General features: G+C 43.1%; 1 protein-coding gene across 2 annotated transcripts in view; it reads right to left on the bottom strand.

Moving 5' to 3' along the window:
* Positions 1-21,120, bottom strand: part of Trank1 (tetratricopeptide repeat and ankyrin repeat containing 1) — an 88,304-nt gene that overhangs the window by 6,832 nt on the left and 60,352 nt on the right. For both annotated transcript variants that reach the window (XM_052722364.1, XM_052722361.1), the window contains exons 12-19: positions 17,884-18,083; positions 17,459-17,596; positions 13,096-13,239; positions 11,843-11,999; positions 7,551-7,639; positions 4,206-4,309; positions 3,971-4,103; positions 687-832 (exon numbers count right to left, since the gene is read on the bottom strand). In XM_052722364.1, coding sequence (XP_052578324.1) covers positions 687-832; positions 3,971-4,103; positions 4,206-4,309; positions 7,551-7,639; positions 11,843-11,999; positions 13,096-13,239; positions 17,459-17,596; positions 17,884-18,083 — 1,111 coding nt within the window. The remainder of the gene's footprint in view (positions 1-686; positions 833-3,970; positions 4,104-4,205; positions 4,310-7,550; positions 7,640-11,842; positions 12,000-13,095; positions 13,240-17,458; positions 17,597-17,883; positions 18,084-21,120) is intronic.

Here is a 21,120-nt window from a genome sequence, read left to right as displayed (position 1 = left end):
GTCCAGGCAAAATATATGTGTACTGAAAACCAAAACACAATAGCCATGTTGGGTATTGAGCTTTGGTAAACATGACTGTGATACTGAAAAAGGACACAATGGTGGCTGTGTGCAAACACCGGCTGTGGCAGCAACATCTTTGTTTTTTTTTTTTTTTTTTTTTTTTTTTTTTTTTTTTTTTTTTTTTTTTTTTGGTTTTTCGAGACAGGGTTTCTCTGTGTAGCTTTGCGCCCCTGGAACTCGCTTTGGAGACCAGGCTGGCCTCGAACTCACAGAGATCCGCCTGGCTCTGCCTCCCGAGTGCTGGGATTAAAGGCGTGCGCCACCACCGCCCGGCAACATCTTTGTTTTTTATCTAGCTTGCATGGGATTGGAATCACGTTACACTGATAAAGCTCTCAGGGTCCTTGCCCTCTGCTGGCAGGAGTCAGTGGATCCTATTACAAACACGCTGGGATACAGCCTTCATCGTTAGCCCTCTCCTGGGATGATGGGTCAGAGCTCAGCATGAGGCTGAAAGGCAGAGTCCACTCTCAAGGAGCTCCAATACTGCACTGAAGTGTCCTCTCCTGTGAGGGACATTGACATGGCCAGGCACTTCAGAAGCAGCAGAGTGACTCCACAGCAGGCCATCTTGAGAGAAGGGAGAAGAAGGCAGAAAGATGCAAAAGAATAAAGCCACCTACTTTTCCACTGCAATAGCGGCTTCCTCAAATAGCTCCTCTTGGCAGTACATCCTGAGTGCGAGGTCAAACTCCTGAATCTGCTCAAAGCATCGGAAAGCATCTTTGAAGCACTGGCTTCGCTTATAGAAATAGGCAGCGTCTCTTATCTAGAACAGTAAAATTTTACTGTTATTTAAAGTATTCTAATTTTTAAGCTTAAAAACTATCACATGGATAATAAAAGTAATTATATATCTATTTCTTAGAATCCAGTTAAAACCACTATAGTATAGATAAAAACTAATTCCTTTTCAAATAAAGGGGGAAAGTTAAGTCCCAATGTCACATCATATACAAAGATGGAGTCCAGGTGGATTCAATTTAAATATGGGGGCTGGAGAGAAGGATCAGCAGTTAAGAGCACTTGCTTGTCTTGCAGAGGACCCAGGTTCAAAACCCAGCACCTACATGGCAGCTCACAACCAGCTCTACCTCCAGTCCCAGGGGATCCAATGCCCTCTTCTGGCCTCCTCAGGCACTGCATGCATGCAGTACACATATACACATGCAGGCAAAACACCCATAGACACCAAAAAAAAAAAAAAGTTTAAAGGTTTAAATACAAAAATTATTAAGGAAAAATGTATGGGAATATCTGTGACCTGTAAGTAAAAATGTTCCCAACAAAACCTAAAGATACAAATCTTAGGAGAAAAGTTAATGAATTTTATGACTTCAAATCTGTTCAACAGAGATCTTATGAAATAAAGCTAAGAATAAAATTTCAGTTTCAAGGGCTGGCATACAGTTCGGTGATGGAGCACTTGCTTAAGATGTGTGTAAGGCCCAGGTTCAATTTCCAGCACTGGAAAAGGAGGAAAAAAAGGAAGAGGAAGAAGAGGCAGGGAAGAAAACCAATGTCAGCACTGAGAGCAGCACTGTCCAACAGCTCTCCATGAGAACAAACCTGTCTCGCTATTGTGGGATCCAATCTACTGGCCACTAACTAAGTGTTATATGGGGTACTGTATCCTAAAAACTGAAATTTAAATTTTATTTAATTTTAATTATCTTAAGTAGCCATATCTGACTAGAAGCTACCATATAAAAATTGTCAGGTCTAGAACATAAAAAGAATTTCTGTCGCTACAAAGTAAAGACTTTTTTGAAAACAGAATTTTAAAGACACCAAAGGCTATAAACCACCATTTACACCAGGAGAATGTGAACAGCTGACATGAAGCTGCTCAGCCTCAGTAACAGAGGAATGGAAATCTAATCCACAGTGAGATACATCTAGAGGCTTGCGAAAATTAGAATCTGTTAAACATGGCCAAAGACATACGGAGCACAGAATCTTTACACACAACATGGCATGGCCATTCTGGACAGCAAGGCGGCCGTACCTAGTAAAACGAGATAATAGTACTGAAGACCCCAGGGCTGCAGGCCACTTCGAGCAACACATCATAAACGGCTCCAGTGGGACTGCTACACCACAGTGTTGTGTGAGGCAACCAGGCACTAGTGGGCAGCCTGAACCTTCATCACTGGAGAAATGGGGCAGTGATACAGAGAACGCTCACTCTGGAACATTAACCATGGTCAGAGACACAGCTTAACACAAGAGAAAAGGTGGGAAAGCCAAGGCACAGAATAAGACAAGTTTGGACAAGCTTAAAATCCATGTGTATAGGAAACACCACTATCTAATCTTCAGCAATACAAGCATGTGAGGCTGAGGAAAGGTTAAAAAGACAAGTGACACCTGGCTCCTTTCCCATGGCCGGCACTGGGAGGCAAAGGGGGGAAGTGATAGGCGATACCTGCATCTTGTAGCCTTATACGGTTCAAGATAGTATCACCAAAGACTGAAGGGAAGAGACTAAAGAAACTGGAAAGCCTAGAAACTATCTTAATTCCTAGAATGTAGGATGTCTGTTCCCACTAAAATGTAGTATCCCTATTCTACCCCAACTTCCATACAAGTCACATCCCATAACAAACATGGAGTCAGGTCTGCAGCATTGGGAGTGACTGATCTCTTTCTTAGACACTGACCTGGGGCCCACAACTCCAACTTCTCAGTAGGTCTCATTTGCTATTCCCCACTCTGACTTCAATATCCAGGGTGTGCCAGGGATCCTAGAAACTATCACACTGACACACAGACACAGAAACCCATGTTCCAAATAGAGGGTAGGAAACCTGGGTAGAAAATGTAACAGTTCAGTCCCATGCTTTCTAACCCAGTTTTTGCAACTGGCAGACTGTTTTAAAATTCTTACTCCACCACAACTGATACACTGACAAGGAATTGCTGGGCTGGGGAGACAGCTCAGTGCTTGCTACATAAGCCCCAAGATGAGAGTTCTGATCACCAGAACTCACTTAAATGCCTGGTGAGGAGAGTGGCTTTGGAAAGTAAAGATGGAATCCCAGAGCAAGCTAGCAAGCAAAACTGGCCATATCAGTGAGTTCTGTGTTTGATTCACTGACCCTGCCTCAATGAGTAAGGTGAAAGAGAGACGGAAGATGATTCCTGACATCAACTTTGGGCACAGGGCAGACACACACACACACACACACACATGGAAAAGGAAACAAAGGAACTGCTGAGGAAATGACCACCGCTTGGGCACATATCAATGCATGCACCTATGAACAATTTCTAACTGCTTACTTTCTTCTCCTGTTTAATCTTGCCACAGACAAGCAGCCACTTGTGGCCCACTGCCAGTTTGCTGACCACTGAGAAGCTGTGTTCCAGACTACAAGTTCTGCCCAACAGAGTTTTGGGCAATGATTCCATTCTGTGATGATGATAATTCACACTGTGGGTAGTGACACTGAGGTTCAAGCTTTTAACTTTACTTCCTTTTAATTAACTTTATATCAAGTAGCTGCATGTGGATGCTGAATTAGACCATAATGATCTAGGTAATTATTGGGAACACAAAAAAGTCTCCATGTATACACCAGACTATTCACTCAAGCTGACTCCAGACTGAACATATGGAAAGAGAAAGCAATAATATTCTAACATCCATCTGGTTTGGGTCTGTGACTTAGCCTCCCGATGGGTGACTTCAGGCCTTGAATATTAACACAGATGTGGATGAACACAAAGACACACACTCTGTTGAGCAAGTGGAGAAAGGAAGATCACAGATAACAGGGCCAGCTTCTCCTCCCTTCAAGTATTGGAGTCTCTTTCTGCCACAAGCAGAGGCTGAGGGCCCACCCCTCCATTTGCTCAGATGAAGTCCCATTCTTCAAGGAGCACCTTTGGGTTGGAGCCATACCTTTCCCAGCCTCTCACATAACTGGGCAGAGAGCTGGAACTCCTTAGCGTAACTCAAACACTTAAGAGATAGCTTTGGCTCATTACACTCCAAGTAAGTCTTAGCCAGTTCCAAATACTGCAGCTCCTTCTCCCTGGGGGAAGGGGAAAAATCAGCATTGTCAATGAAATATGGCTAGTATATGCAACCTGCTGCTCTCATCAGAGAGCATCTGAACTAATCCTGGGACACTTACTTGGGGCTGACTTTCTTTGATTTCATATTCAGAGCAGTGTGGTGGGCCAGAGCCAACTTCTCCTTCTCAACTGCATCTCCTTTCTGGTAACACTTAGCTGCAACCTGGAATGGGTCAAAGGTTTGATTCCCAGCAAGGTAATGGAGGTAACAGAACAAGAATTAATGCATGCATTATGTTACTATGAACAGAGCCCTGTGTCTGGCCCAGCCCAATCTGACAGGGAAGAGCAGGAAGGTGCAGGTGATTTAAAGTGAAGAGTCTCCAAAGACAGAGCCCAGTTGTGGGACCGGCTAACACAACCCAACGGTTTCATTAGGAAATAGCCAGTAGCCATGAAAAAAGGGTGACTACAACATATATATCTATAGGCCACCACAACACCAACTTTGTTTAATCTTCCAACAGCCACGTGCAGAAGGCATATGCCTCCTCACTGTATATAGTAGCAACCTTAGTCAGAGCCATCGAGCAATGAGCCCAAAGTCACCCAGCAGCTTTTCTGAGCTTTGACATAGTTGCTAACTATAGTGGCAGCCTGTGTGCTGGTGGACACCAGTGTAGACGTGGTGGAGTAGAAATGCAATAGAGATGGCATCAGAGCACGCCCAGATCCTTGGAGCATGCAGATCTGTGTGAACAAACCTCTGACTATGATGTGTGCAAAGGAGTGTCAAAGGGTCTCCAAGCATAACCCAAATCCTGGCCAGCAGAAAGCTGCTCTTCTGATACAGGAGGTCTTGCATTGTCTCACAGTACGAGCTACAGAAGCAGTAGGCTCGCACTGCACTGGCATTAGCTCTCAATGTTGGTATGGGAGGCATTGAGTGATGCTTTTTGGTGAATCAGACACAACAACCTCTCCCACTCATGCTCTTTGCTCCCATCATCCCAGCCCCATGGGCCTGGAAGCAGTGCCACCCTCCTTCCCAGGTGGGGCCTTTGCATGCATTGTTCTAGCTGAAATGCTCCCCCTTCCTTTCTCTGCCTAGTTCATTTCATTTAGTCTACAAATCTCAGCTCAAGACCCCCTTTCTCAAAGAAGGCTTCCCTGACCAGGACAGGTGGCTCTGGGGACAGCTGGCTCTCATCTGTGACACCTGCAACCACTGAACTGTGCCCTTGTCTATGTACCACTGGTTGCTCACCATCATATTTTTAGGATCTAAATAGAATGTCTGGCCCATAGTTCAACAAGTATTTGTTGGATGAATGATCTTGCATGGTTGTTCTGACACATTCATTGACATGCAGCCAAAAACTCAATAAGCCACCTGAGTCCTGAAGTCCTTTAGCGGGGGTCAAAATAAAGTCAGGCGAGGAGAAGGCTTTTTATAACATTCTCATCTGTGCCGGCTCCCCTAAAAAAATTTTAGATTCAAACATTCAAAAGGTATTTTTAAAGGGATAAATAATTGGAAACCCATGGACAACACATATGGGCAACATCAATGATGTTCTGAAAGGAATGAAGGGTAAGAGTTCATATTATAACTCTCCGGTCTTGTGCCCACACCTGCCGCTGCCCATCCTGCCTTGCCATTCCCTCCCTGCTACCTCCCTCCACATTTTACAACAATAGCCAAATGTTCAGTGCTTCTTACCAATTATAACAAGGATCAATAATGAATAAAAGTTTGGAGCTCTATCAGTTTCTACAGCTAAATAGTACATATTTTGAAAATGACTTTCCATACATACCAGATCTATAATAGCATGTTTTTTTCTTCACATCATCACTAGAGATCAGAAGGGGCCACAGCCCTCATACCTCTGACCTCTGCCACACTCCTTTGAATGCACCTTTGCTGATTCTACCCCAGCATTCATGAGTCTGTCTATCTCCCTGTCCTTTAATGTGGGCTGGGACTTATCCAGCCAAGGGAATTCAGCAGAAGTGCTATAGGGTTAATTCTGAGACCAGGCCTCCAGGACTGCCATATTTCTTTGAACCCTGGCATCATATGTACTAACCCAAAGTGACCTGCTAGAGGATCAGAGACAAGTTTTCCAAGAATCCTAGTGACCCCACACCCACTCCCCATTACCAGAGCCAGTAACCAGCCAATCACCAGAAACAGAACACCACAACTGAATGGCAGCTAAGTGTCAACACACGATTCCCCTAGGTGACTCCAGAAGCTATTTAGCTATTTAACTGCTGGCCCACAGAACTGGGAGCAGCACAAATGACTTGTGATAAGTTACTAAGTTTGGGCAGGAGTATTTGTTATGCAGCAACAGGTGGCTGAGAAACCCAGACAGGAGTTCTTTTCTGTACGTGTAAACTACTTCCCCTGCCACAGCAAACATAACTCTTCTAGGAATTGAGGCTAAGGAAACTTGAAGAGCTCTGTCTCTTGTCTACACCTCATGGCAGCTTTAATCAGTTCTGACCTGCAGCTCTGGGGTCTTCACCACTGCCTAATTCCTTCACTCGGGCCTAGCTCTACAGACTCCAATAAGAAGGGTTACTAGAGGAACACACTGAGCCCCACAGTCTATTCAGACATGGAAGGGAAACTGCAGGCATCTTTCTGGGACACTTGAGAAGCTGGACCCCATGCATGTGGTACAGAAGGAAAGAATGCCATCTGCCAAAGCCAGCGCAGCTGCTTTCACCTGGAGTCATGGGTACCCGGTCACCCAGGTGCCCAGGCAGTCAGCTCCAGGAGGTGTGAGTTTCCTGAGTTCAGCCTGTGGTAGTAGATACTGTTGCTACCCACAGCATTCTCCTTCCTTTCTTGCCAGATCAAAAAAATCTAGTCTACCTACAGGGCTGAAGCTGTCAGGCAGGACTATACTCCCAGATGACTTTGCAGAGAAGAGGTGCATATGACCTAGTACTGACCAGGAAAAGTATGGGGAAGTCCACCGGGGACTTTGGATCTAAAGAAGCAAGTGTCTGCCCTCCTTCCTTCGTGGGATGCTGCTGAGTGGGGTGCCCAGGGCTGCTGAAGCAGCCATTGTGCAGCTACAGAGGGGAACATCTCTAACAAGCTGCAGCTGACAAAGAGAAGAGATAAAAAGTTTTGGTGAACTGCAAAAATCAATCATGAAAATAAATAGGAGGGTTCCTTGACAGGGGACAGGCCATGACACTCTATCTACCTATCAGTATGTTCTGGCACTTTGCTGAAATGAAGGACTGCCATGTCTGCACTGACTGGGAGGGAACCAGGCAGAGGGCTCTACTGTCAGGATAAACTTAGAAGTGGCACAATCACTGCCATCCTCACTATGTCGTAGTCACCAGTGTGACAGTGGGAAACCTTCCCATGAGGTCTGCCAAAGCCAGCAGTCACAGGCATCCCTCACCCTTGGCTTCTGGCCCCAGCTCCTTACCTTCCAGCACTGGTGCTTGGCATAATAGTCTCCTTGTGTGATCCACTCACCAGGAGTCGAGGTCTTAACAAACATGCTATCGTCAAAGTCTAAAATGAAAGTGGAAAGTCAGTTTGTTTCTCTAAGCCGTAACCATCAACTTATATCTGTTTGGGGCCTAAACTATACCCCCCCCCCCAATTCATTTGTTGAATTCTTTTTTTTTTTTTTTTTTTTTGGTTTTTCGAGACAGGGTTTCTCTGTGTAGCTTTGAGCCTTTCCTGGAACTCGCTTTGGAGACCAGGCTGGCCTTGAACTCACAGAGATCCGCCTGGCTCTGCCTCCCGAGTGCTGGGATTAAAGGCGTGCGCCACCACCGCCCGGCTCATTTGTTGAATTCTTAATCTCTACTACTTCAAAATAGGGCTTTATTTGTAGACAAGAGCTATACAATGAAGTTTTTAGGGTGGGCCTTAATCCAGTCTCACGGTGTCCTTGTAAGAGATCAGGATACATACACCACACACACACACACACACACACACACACACACACACACATGCCACAGTTGCACCACATAAAGGAAAGATCATGTGAGGACACAGTGAGAAGGTGTTCTTCATCTGGAAGCCCAAGAGAGGCCTCAGAAGAAACTAACCCAGCCTACTCCTTGATCTTGGACTTCTAGCTACTAGAAATGGGAGAAAATCAATTTTGTTTCTGTATTGCAGGCAAATGCACTGTGTTGACCTTCTAGACTTCATCAAGATGTATTTTAGCACCAAGACAGGTTGGTGTAGGTTTCAGAAGGAGGAGGTGGAAGTGAGAAACAGACATAATTTGCTTTTTAAATTCTGGTCTACTTTCCTTGTCTGTAGCTGTGAACTAGAAGACACATAGCAATTATTAATTCCTCATTGGAAATAAAAAGCCAACTAGTTCTTAGCAAGCTCCCAGAATTCAACAAGGAACAAGGTAACAGGAGTTTACAAAATACATGCTATTCAGCTTCTGATGGAGTTGCATCTCAATAAACCCCACAGTAAACTGGAAATATCATAATTCAAAAGAGCTTTAAAAACAACTAACTAACCTACCAGACGTCATGGCTTAACAATCCAGCACGCTGTGGTTGCTAACTGTACCCACTTATTATCAGCTGAGGAAAAGGTGAAAATTCAAAATATGGTTTCTACTGAAGTGTATCAATTCTATAGCATTGTGAAGTTGAAAAATTCTAAGCTAAACAAAACCCATTTTTTGTGCTTCCAACTGCAGACGTAGTCCTCATCACAGTAGACAATCTAATACACTGCTGTTGGTGGGCACACACTACTGTAACCATCTACAGTCTGCCCTTTCTGTTCCACACCAGGCTCCCTGTAACTATACCAGTCCTCCCACCCATGGCCCTCAGTATGTCACCAGCAACAAGCAGCAATGCACAGCTCATGAAGGACCAGAGATACAGCGAACACCAAGACAATGTCAGCAAGCCAGATCAAAGCTCAAGGGACCAGAGATGCCTAGACTAATGAGTAGCAACTAGAGAAGCAAGGCAACCGTGTTCAGAATGAGCAAAACCCAGACAGAGCTTCACAGCCTGCTCCCTCCCTGCTTTCCTTCCAGAGTCTTCTGAAGCACAGTGCAGCAATGAATGACTGCAACCTTGAGTGTGGACTCCATGTTCCAGGTGGGAGTATATTCCCACAGCCAAACCCCATCCTACAGGTGAGTGTGCTAAAGCAGCCCAAAGTGTATCATCACCACACTCATCTCACATTCCCTGGACTGGAGAGACAGACGGCCTAGGAGAGTTTCCTGTGTTCAACTACAGCTTGTGGTTAAGCCTGCCCTTGCTCTTGTGCTCCTACTGCTACCAAGATACAGAAGGAACTGTCATTCTTGAACATTTTAACTTTGCAAGTAAAAACTACTCATCTTAATCATCTCTTCCAGTGGGTATTAAAGCATATTTGGTGATTAAAAGGAGTATGAGTGAGCAGGGCAGTGGTGACACCCGCCTTTAATCCCAGCACTCAGGAGGCAGAGGCAGGCAGATCTCTGAGTTCAAGGCCAGCCTGATCTCATTCCAAGACATCCAGGGCTACACAGAGAAACCCTGTCTTGAAAAACCAAAACAGGAAAAAAAAAAGACAAATTGAAAATTATATACTAGGCCAACCCACTCCTTTTCTTTTTAGTGAGGAGGGAAAAGGGTCCATGAAGAGGAAGTTGGGCCTAAACAAGGTCATGTGACTACTCAGATGGCAAGGTCCTTGAAAACATGAATTTTTAATTTTAAGCCTTCAACTTTTCTCACATAGCACAACAGTTGGACTCTAGGAAAAGAACATTGGATCCTGGTCCCCATTTGAGCTATGAGCAATAACCAGAAATAGCCAGGCAAGCAGCAAGCCTCTCTACAGTAGGTAAGCTCTGATAAGTAGATAACCCTTCGAGAAACTAACCATAGTCTAGAGGAACCAACTCATTGACTAGTTCTCAAGAAAAAAGGCAGTTTTCTTCTCCATAGAGGGAAGGTTGTTCTTCTTCATGGTTCTCTTACTCAGAGAACTTCATTTTTTAATTAGCTAATCTTTGTAAATTACAATAATAATAATATATGATCGTTTTTAAACCCTTCTAATACTGCAGAGTATCTAAAGGAGAAGGAAATGATGTCCACATCTACTCAACAAACACATATCCACAAGGTCTATACAAAGGGAAGCATTGTAACATCTGCTTCAGAAGTAGCAGCTGTGCAAATGTGTATTTATGCATTTTCTTTATCCAGACCCACTCACCATGGGGCCTTCTGTTACTCATAACCAGGAGTTGAATAGATACAAATGATGACTCCCTTGCCATCTGAATTCTTGGTCCTTGTGCTGTGACATTCAGAAGCCAGAGAGTCAGACAGTCCAATCAATCTCACTGTGATGGTTTGAATGAGAATGACCCCTATTGGCACATATGTTTAAATGCTTGATCCCCAGTTAGTGGAACTGTTTGGGAAGGATTGGGAGGTGTGGCCTTGTTGGAAGAGGTATGGGGATGGGCCTTGAAGTTTTCAAAAGCCCATGCCAGGTCCAGTGTCTCTCTCTGCCTGCTGCCTGCTACTTATAGATCAGGATGTAAAGCTCTCAGCTACTACTCCACACTATGCCTGTCTTCTTCCTACCATAATGATCACCAACTACTCCTCTGAAACTGTAAGCAAGCCCCTAATTCAAAGCTTTCTAAGAGTTCCCTTGGTCATAGCATCTTTCTTCATAGCAATAGAACAGTAACAAGACACTCAATAACCTAATCCTTAATGTACCAGTGTGCAAAATGAGTTTGGTTTGACAGTTATAGGCACACAGACAGATTTCATATGCATATTTATATACATATGTACATGCAAATGTTCTATTCTGCTATATGCTAATGTACATACAGTTCTTACATTTGTATTAATATAAAGTTCTTTAAAATTGGATCATATTATACTGTTTGTATTTTGCTTGTTTTTATGTATCACATCTTGAACATCTTTCCATATCAATAAGTAGAAATCCATCTTAGTCTTTTTAATAATTGCATGATATTTTAGCCTTTTCCATGCTGGATATTTGAACTACTTTCATTTTCTTATTATTACAAATAGGACTATGTGATCTTCATTTTGATAGGCAATTTCAATCAAGCTGCCCACAAGCTTATAGTAACTTGTATTATAACACTGTGACCTAGTTCCTGCAGCCCTTATCCAAAACACTCACTTTTAAAGGACAAATAACAGAACTTCCCTAAAGTAGCAAAGTGTCCCCAAATATGCAACAGACACTCTTTCCCGGACACCTTAACATAAAAAAGTTAAAATGCAGCCGGGCGGTGGTGGCGCACGCCTTTAATCCCAGCACTCGGGAGGCAGAGGCAGGCGGATCTCTGTGAGTTCGAGGCCAGCCTGGACTACAGAGTGAGTTCCAGGATAGCCAAAGCTACACAGAGAAACCCTGTCTCGAAAAACCAAAAAAAAAAAAAAAAAAAAAAAAAAAAAAAAAAAGTTAAAATGCTTTTTCTGAGAAAATCATGGAGAAGGTGCTATTAACCAAAACAGAACTCTACATCCCAGACCAGAAGCATAGATCAGTGGTAGAGCATTCAGCCTCACATGCATAAGGGCCTGGGTTTAATCTTCAGCATTATAAAACAACAAAAACTGCCCTTTCTACATGACAATCAGAACAGTAGAGAGACACATCTCTCCTCTGACAGTAAGAATATTTTTATGAGATCTTACCTATAATTTAATGAGATCTTACCTTTATTTTCATCTGTCTTTACAACTTGGACAAAATCTCTCCTAATGAAATATTTGAAAGCAGGAGCCCGTTTCTCTAGGTTTTCATCAAAGATCCAAAGGTTGACCCGAGCCCGTGTGATGGCAGTGTACAGCTGTTTCAGCTCTCCATTGAGAAGCTAATAAGATTTAGGACACAGATGATGAGTCTTGTGTCCAAGTGACAATGTGAATATGGTTTAAGGAGCTTACTCTGATCTTAGAAAAATATAAAAAACTATGCCAATTTTTAATTTAATTTTATTTATTATCTGTATGTATAGGATATGGGCATTGTGAGCACATGTGTACAAGTCACAAGACAACTTTGTGGAGTAAGTTCTCTCCTTCTCCTTATATGTAGGTTCTAGGAATTGAACTCAGGTAGTCAGGTTTGCCTGGCAAGCATTTTGCCCACTGAGCCATCTCATTGGCCCACAAAAAAAAAAAAAAAGAAAGAAAGAAAAGTTTTAGAGACTACAAAGTTTGTTCTGCAGTTAACATCACTAGCTGCTCTTGCAGAGAACTGAATTCCATTCCCTGTCATGTAAGTTCCCAGCCGGTAACTCATGGATGACAGTAACTCCAGCTCCAGTGAATCCAACATCCTCTACCAGCTTCCCCAGGAACCCAAACACACATACATAAGTAATAAAAATAAACCTTTTATAAAAATTAAGTTTTAAAGAATTATTGCAAACCTTTGAGAAGGATACCAGGACCTCACAAATGCTGTGACTTGCTTTTTCTTTAAGGTGTGTGTGTGTGTGTGTGTGTGTGTGTGTGTGTGTGTGTGTGTGTGTGTGACTTGCTTTTTAAAATTAAGACAGTCATGCCTTGTATGGCAACTATCATTGTTACTTAACTACTTCAGACACATTCTGTGATTTTATCAACTTCTCTGAATAAAGTTTAGTTCCGGAGGAGATGGAAGGCCCTTCTACCTCCATCAGGTCCAGTGATCTGTAGAGAGGGAGGGGGCAGACAAGACCGCCTTTCCTTCCCCACCCCACTGTCAATGAGAGGGAGGGGGCAGACAAGACCGCCTTTCCTTCCCCATCCCACTGTCAATGAGAGGGAGGGGGCAGACAAGACCGCCTTTCCTTTCCCATCCCACTGTCAATGTAACAGAAGGATAGTCCGGTGTAAGGCTCCATTTTTCAGCTCATCTTCTCTCCAAGTCTTATTTGCAGGTTCCATATTAAATCAGTGTGTGGATAAATTGCAGATATTCACCTTGTACATTTCTGGGTTCACCATAAGGGACCGAGCCTGAGAGGAGCTTGATTTCTCCAGGGGAACTTCAACCAATGGCCAGTTTTCTTCTCTGGAGTCAGATGACGGTATGAATGAGGAAATGATCTTCCATTCCTTGTAAGCCTGAACAACAACAACAAGTTGAAGAACAACAGCATTTGCTTATAAAGTGCCTCCCAAGCTTCTTAGAAAACTGAGCCCCAACCACAGGTGTGGAGCCTTCAACACAAGCCGTATGGGGATACATCCCATGGCCTCAGAATAGATGGGAGGAACTGAGGCTGCACAGGCAGGAGTCAGAGAAGCCACCATGAAAATACACCAACACTTGGGTAAATGACTGAGAAGCCAGACAGAGGAACCCTCCACGGGCAAGAATGCTAAGGGCCCAGGGTGTTACAGCAATTCAAAGAATATCAGCAAGTAGTAAGGACAGAGGGAGCCTTACTCCTTCTCACAATGTGGTTAAGAAATACCGCATAGGAACAACATTTAGACACAGGTGGCAGAATTATCTAAATTAATCAACCAATGAATGGAGAAAAAGCAGATGCTGCATGTGACATGACATAAGGTAGACAAGGCATATTAATAACTAATTTTTCCACTTACTATCTGACCTTGGACACAATGTTCTTAAAATAGTGGATAACAGAACAACTCAATTTGTTTGTAAAGAGAAGGAGATAATGTTGAGGGCATAGTACTTGTTTTTAATTCATTCTTTCTTTTACCCAAACCCCCAAAGCTAAGGTGGTTATATGACTAGGGGATGGTAAGTTTTCCTCTAAAGAAGTGGTTCTCAACCTGTAGGTTGTGAAACCCTTGGAAGGTCAAATGACCTTTTCACAGGGGTTGCCTAAGACCATCTAAAAACAGATATTTACATTATGATTCATAACAGTAGCAAAATTACAGTTATGAAATAATGAAATTTTATGGTTGGGGGTCAGTACAACACGAGGAACTGTATTAAAGGGTCACAGCATTAGGAAGGTTGAGAACCACTGCAAAGGGCCATACTTGCATGTTACATGGTCTTTCATTGGTCAACCTGCCACAGTGCTTAAGTAACCACAGACAACATGTGAATGAATGGACATGCTATATTCCAATAAAGATATTGGTCAATGCTAAACTGAGTTTCACATAATTTCCATGTGCCATGAGATATTATTCTTTGAGTTTTTTCTAACCATTCAAAACCAAAAAATCCATTTTTAATATGAAGATATGAGAAGTAGCCAGTAGATTGGAATTGATCAGCAGGCTTCAGAATTGGTTTCTGACCCCAGCAAGGCTGAATTGCCCAGTACATGTGGTACTTAAAATGCAAAATTCCAAGGAGTCTCAAATTCCACAATTCTCTGTGTCCTCTAAATGCAGCCACTTTATTCTCCCAGCCTTTCATTTTTGTAAAGCGGTGCCAACTGGACACCTTTGTGATGTTCAAGGATGCCCAAAGCACAGAGTAGATAGAGCTGATAGATGCTTGCTTTAGGTTATTCTGTTTAACTACATGATTAAACTAAGTTAAATGCCTAAAACACTGTCTACTAAACAGAGCTGGTTGTTTTACTATTAAAATCAATTATGTGATTCATTACTATACTTCAAAAAATGAAGTCAAGCATAGGTGAAGTCATTTGAATAGCTGAAAGGTTTAGAAAAACTCTTTAGGACATACTCATGACATCCTCTTTGCAAAGCTACTTAGCAAGCAGAGTCAAGGAAAGCAGGTAAAAATGCTGGCATTCAAGAGGACCCTCCTGGCAGGCAAAGAGGCAAAATGACTGCCAAAGGGGCCAGGGAAGCGCCATATATGTTCAACTGCTGGGAGAGAAGCAAACCTGCTCAGATGGTTTGTGGCTACCTATTTTAGGAAGCAAACCTTTTTTATTTTCAAGATGGAGACAGGAAGGTGTATGTGTGTTCATAGCAAAGATAACAGGCCTGCAGCACTTGGGACAATGAAAAGAGCTGCTTCTTCCAAGGAAAAGGCCTGGATTCCACTAGCAAGTCTCCCATAAAATTTGTGGCTCAAGGTCCCCCCCCATCCCTCTCACATATGAGTGTGAAACAAAGAATGCCCTCAAAAATAGTGTATATAGCAATCACCGTTCTAAATTCCCAAGGAGGATAGTGTAGGGCTGTCTGAGAGAGTAACTTCTCCCCTAAGGTGAGGGTCTGGCACGACCACCCCTTGTTGCCTCCCCACTCCGAAGACAACCTGGGATTGTGTGGTTGATCAGCAAAATCAGTCTACAGAGAAGAACTACAGACAGTGTCCACCCATGTCCATGCACATCCAGGCCCAAACCCCCACCCAGGCCCAAATGCCAGATGTTCCAAAGCAATGCCTGCCTGGGACACTAAGAGAGACAAAGACAGACGATCTCCACTGTCCCCCATGTCAAATATTGATCACTGTTCAGCAACTTTCATCCAGCCACCTCGAAAGAAACCTGAATTTCAGACCATGGAGTGGGGGAGGTTTGATTTGCCTTCCCTCACCTCTTTTTTTTTAATGCATTTCCTCTCCCTGTAGCATTTTTCTGGTCTAGAGATTGTAAAGGATAAATTGGGGGCATACTTTGCACCAGGGAATGCACAATTGCATTACACCAGGAAGCACTATATCAAAATCTCACTAGAGGTCTCATTATGTACACAGAATAAAGCAAATGCTACCAAAAGATTCAGTTTAGGTGTTTGTTGCTTTTGTATTTCTGAATTTCACAGAATTCTCAGTCGGCAGCAGGAGGACAGAGAGAAGCCTGTGCCATTCCCAAGAGCAGGTGAAAAGAGTAACTTTTTTTGTAAAGCAAAGCTCCCCCATATAGATCCTTAAATCTTTGACCTTTGACTTTATCACTGGCATGTGCATACAAATGGCACTTAATAAAGGACAGGAATAACAAATTCTTACCCCTTTCTCTTTCAGGAGAGCCTCAGTCCAACCATGACCAGTGGATGTGTTATTAGGAAAAAAAAGTTAGACCTCAGAGATGAACAATGGTAGCAGGGTTAATGAGCATGCATCTGCTTTTCTTAACAAGCCTCCCAGGAAGGGGTGGACATAAGAAATGGCATGATAGAGCTATTCATTGTGGAAGGTTCTAGAAGCCAATTCACATGTGAAAAGGAAGGGAGGACAAACAAAAAGTATTTGGAGCTCAAAGCATTTGGGTTTTCTTCAGATTCTGCTATGAATATTATAACTTTGGACAACTTACTTAACCCAATAACCTTTGGCATTACCTACCGAACAAAGGTCATAAAAATACTTAGGACCTCAGAGCATTGGCGGGATGAGACACTGCATTCAAAAAGGTCTTTATAAACTGTGAAGCACCTGTTGCAGTACCAGACATAAATACTGTTAAATCAAATATGACATTTAAGAATGATCAGAAAAATTTAAGGAAAGATTCTATTTCAAGGGTCAGATCAGAAATAGATTTTAAGGAATCACAGCTAAAGGTGCTCTGATTTAGGTGTAAAATAGCCTCTCCAAGTATGTAACAGAAAGTCTGCAACAGGGACCAGAACACAGCCAGCTATAGCACAAAGAAGACCCATAGCAGCCATCCTGAGTCCCCACCAAAAGACAATGTTAGTGAAAGGAAGCCAGTGGCTAGACGCCATAGGCAATGGTCTTGACTTAGTGGTTCTCCAACAGTAATTTGGAGACTTAAAAAACAAAACACAACACATGGCAAGGACCCAGGAACTACATTAAGGCAGTGGCTGACAGAGAAGTCACTGGGTCAATCCAGGGACTCTGGCTACTGTGGTCTACATGTGTGAAGCTGTGATAGTGAAGCATGCCAAAGGGAGCTAGAGACAGGGTGGCGTTTGTGTCACCCACATTACCTGATCCAGCAGACTGGAACCAAGCCTCACTGTCTTCCTGGAGCTGTTTTTCTATCAGCTGCTTTTGCCCAGTTCTGTCCTCATAGAGTGGACATCCCTAACCTTGCCTTCATGTATGGCTCTCCTTAGAACTTGCTCCAACTTAGGCATGCATCCCTGGGAGCCAATGATAACAGCAGCTAAAGAAAACTGGCCCCTGAGTTCTGGCCATTCAGAAGACACAAATACAAGAGAGCCAGGGATGTGTAGAGGGAAAAGTAGCCCATGACACACTGTGGAACAGCCCACAGCTATTCTCAACCCCCTCATTAACTCACAAACCCCCACACTAAATACAAGATGCTCTACAACACACACAGGCACCTGTGACAAACTCTCAATCTTAGCTCCAAACTGTCTTCCGCAGAGCAGAAGTTCCGCTCAGGCACAGACCTGGACTGTGTGGAGAGAATTCTATGTGACATACCTCAGAATCAGTAAAAAAGTTGTAAAGGAGGACATCATCAAATTCCAATCCTTTTGCCTCATAAACAGTTAGCACAAGTGCTAAACCCAGCTCTTCTGGAATTTTCTCCTTTGCCGTTTCATTGGCGACAAGAATCACCTAAAGTAAAATAAACCCAAACAATATGAGATTCTATAAAGACAAATAAAGGAAAGTGCCATCTGTTTCCCTAGGAAATGAGTAATGGTTTTAGAGAGAAATGGCCAGGATGGACATGGTCAGCAAGGACTGGAAAGATAGTCCCAGTCAATGGCCTTTCTCAAGCACTCACCCATTCTGGATCAAGAGCTACTGGATTCTTGCGCAATAATTCAGCTGCTGTTTCTTCTTCATGACTGAAACTTCAAACTGACTTATTTCAGAACATACAATCCCAACAAGCTTACCTGGTGGGCACCAAATTCAATGGGCTGGGTTTTTCTTTTGTTCCCTCGCAGCAAAATTGCCAAGTCGCTTACACTGCAAGAGTCCAAGAGAGTTGGTTTGGGACCATCAAAAAGTCCAGAATCTCTTGGAAGGCGATCAAAGGATTCTGGGAAGTAGAACTGAAGTAAGTCCACCACTCCAGATGCAAGATTGAGGATTCCTAGGATGAAGGAGAAAGTATCTGTCAGACACTACACAGTATGGCTGAGGTTTTTTTGGTTATTTGTTTGGTTTTCCTTTTCACAAATGAGGCAGTATACATCACTGACCCAGGCAGAATACTTCATTCCAAGCTTATATTTAGTTCCCACTTGGGTAACAATGTGGTCCCAGCCCATCTCACTCTGGGTGTAGTGGACGAAGGCAGAAATGTGCTGCTGTACTGATCGCCACTTCTGATGACAATTGGAAGATCACTGCCTAAAGAATTCAAGGAAGACAAGTCTCTACAACTACAGATACTGGAATGTCCATATGAATATGGTAAGAATATAGTAAGAACCCTGTCTCCTCTCATTGGTCCCCATAGCACTGGAAGCAATATTATCATGGTAACAGCATCAGTAATTGTTAGCTGAAGACAACCAAAGCCTCTATCATCCGTTTACTGCTGAAATAGTACCGTACAAAGAAAAATTATCAGAGCCAAAGAATATACTTTGCAAAAAGCTTTTTTCCACCAGGTCTCATTTCTTATCTATACTCTGAAGCAATACTGACTAAAGTCTGAGAGACAACAGTCAACCTCATGAAAATCACTCCATGGAATCTGTACAAGCACCCAATGGGGCAGACGAAACGATGGGGATATTACTAATGGACTCTATCACCTTAGAAATAACTGAACTCCTCTAAGTGATGGGATCTTAAGTTAGACTGAATACCTATCTTTCTGGGTCTCTCTAGTTCCCTTAGAAGCCATATGTCATTTGCCTAACACTAGATAGATTACAATGTAATTACATGCAGAACACCATGAAATTCCATGTGTTATCACAACTATTATCAAATAGTAAGAAGAAAATGTATTATTTAATTCTTTAATTATTACAAATTTCCAATATAGAGCAATCATGAACATAATTAGTAACTGCTGTTCCTAAGAAAATCTGTTGCCAACTGTGATTCCCTTTCGTTAAGATCTAGCAAGGGCCAAAGATTTGCACTAACGGGGGCCTAAACAGGGCACAAAAGTACCATGGTGAACAATGGAATTCACTTAAATATCATCCAGGAAACTAGGTAAGTAATTTTTGCTATCACCATATATAAGGAATACAGGCCAACCATAAAAGGAAAATACACATACTATGCTATGCTTGGATATAACGGGTAAACCTTGAAATATTAAGTAACATAAACCATACAAAATAGACACATACTGTATCCTTCTACTCACATGAGACATCCATAATAGGCAACTCCATGGAAACAAAGATGAGCTGTTGCCAGGGAGTAAAAAGAAGAGAGCAATGAGGGATGGCTGCCTCAATAAATAAGTTAGAGAAGGATCAAAGGTGACTTCTAACTTCAGCCTTGGGCCTCTATACACACATGCATGTACACCTATCTGCATACCCACATGTGTGTACCAATACACTTATGGACACACATGGACACATGGACACACACACACACACACACACACACACACACACACACACACACACAACATGCAGATACATGGAAAATGCAAAAGGAAAAAAAGTGTTCAAGTGTATATTATTTCCCAATTTGCTTGTTTGAGAGAAAAGCTGTTTTAAGGGCTGATGAATTATTAACCAAATATTACTTACTCTAAGCAGGTATTTCTGGGATAGATAAAGTAGACTTGCCTTTTCTTGATGGCACTGGACAAGTGTTAAGTATTGTTAAAATACGAAGTTCATCATTAGAGTTATTAAGTCCTTTTTGGGTTTTGTTGTTGAGACAGGATCTCACTACGTAAACCAGGCTGGCCTTGAACTCAAAGATTTGCCTGCCTCTGCCTGCAGAGTCCTGGAATTAAAAGTGTGCACCACCACATTCAGAATTAATAAGTTCTTTAATGTCTTATAAACAAGCAAGGAAGTTGGGAGGTAGGGCACTTTGATGCCCTAATTGACAGCTGTTGGATTCTCCCTTGCTGCCCTGGCCATCTTGAGCAAAAGGACTGTCAGTCAAACAGCCAGTGGACTTACCCTTGTGCCAGCGCCAGCCATTTGGAATTCCATGAATGCCTTGAGAAAACTATAAAATGGTGGCAGCTGACTAACCCAGCTCCTGAAGGCACAGCCTCAGTCAGGACTTTTTCCGTTTCTAGGAAACTTTGCTATCACTAGGCTCAATGAACTCTAGATGGCCCTGCAACAATTTCTACCTACACCAGAGGAAGAGTAATTCCCCTAGTGACTTAGCAGAAGGGTAGCTGGGAATGGTATTAAAGAGACAACCACTGTTCACATTCAAGGTGTGCTGTGATTGGTACAAGAATCCCTGTTCTGCTGTATAAGCAGGCCGTTTGGTTCAGGTAGCTGAGAGACCTCCTCCTGAGCTGCCTCCCTCCCTCAGTGTCACAATATTAGACACAATACAAGGCTTCTAGAAGTGAATGATCTTTTCTCCTCTACTTTGAGTCCACTGAACTGGTAACATCAAGAAAGAAGCAGTCAGTCAGCTGAGGCAGCAGAGTGTCGTGAAGACAGCGGCAGGAGAAAGGCCATGATCGTAGAGGTGGCCGCAGCTGAGCAGTTGACATGCAGCTGGCTGATGAAGAAGCACTGAGTTCAGCAGAGCAGACAGGACAGGGAGGTGGGATGGAGAAAACAGAAGGAGAAGAGAACTAAGGCTGCAGAAGGAGAAGGTCCATTAAGGAGCCAAAGAGACACTGTAGGCCCAGGTGCCTGGAAGGCTTCAAACAATTGGATGGTTTCAGAGACCCCCAGGCTTGAGAGTTAAACCAGTGGCCACTGTCAAGAGCTGAAGAGTCCTGGTACTTAAACCCACCTGGAAGGTGCAACACCAAATGTAGCCAAGGGTAAAGAAATCCTGATTTTCAGCCTTGTTCTCTGAACAATGCTAACACCCACAAACATGCTAATGTGGAAGCGGGAAAGTGGGCCCTACCACTACTGCTGTACTTCGGAGAGAGGGATAATTAATTGGTCTTCCCTGAGGATAAGTCCCCTACAAACAACATTGAACAGACTGAGTAGGTT

The sequence above is a fragment of the Peromyscus californicus genome, unplaced genomic scaffold, assembly GCF_007827085.1.
Source record: "Peromyscus californicus insignis strain IS unplaced genomic scaffold, ASM782708v3 Scaffold_11__1_contigs__length_118956290, whole genome shotgun sequence".
Classification (NCBI taxonomy): Eukaryota; Metazoa; Chordata; class Mammalia; order Rodentia; family Cricetidae; genus Peromyscus; species Peromyscus californicus.
This window is presented reverse-complemented; position numbering and strand designations above follow the sequence as displayed.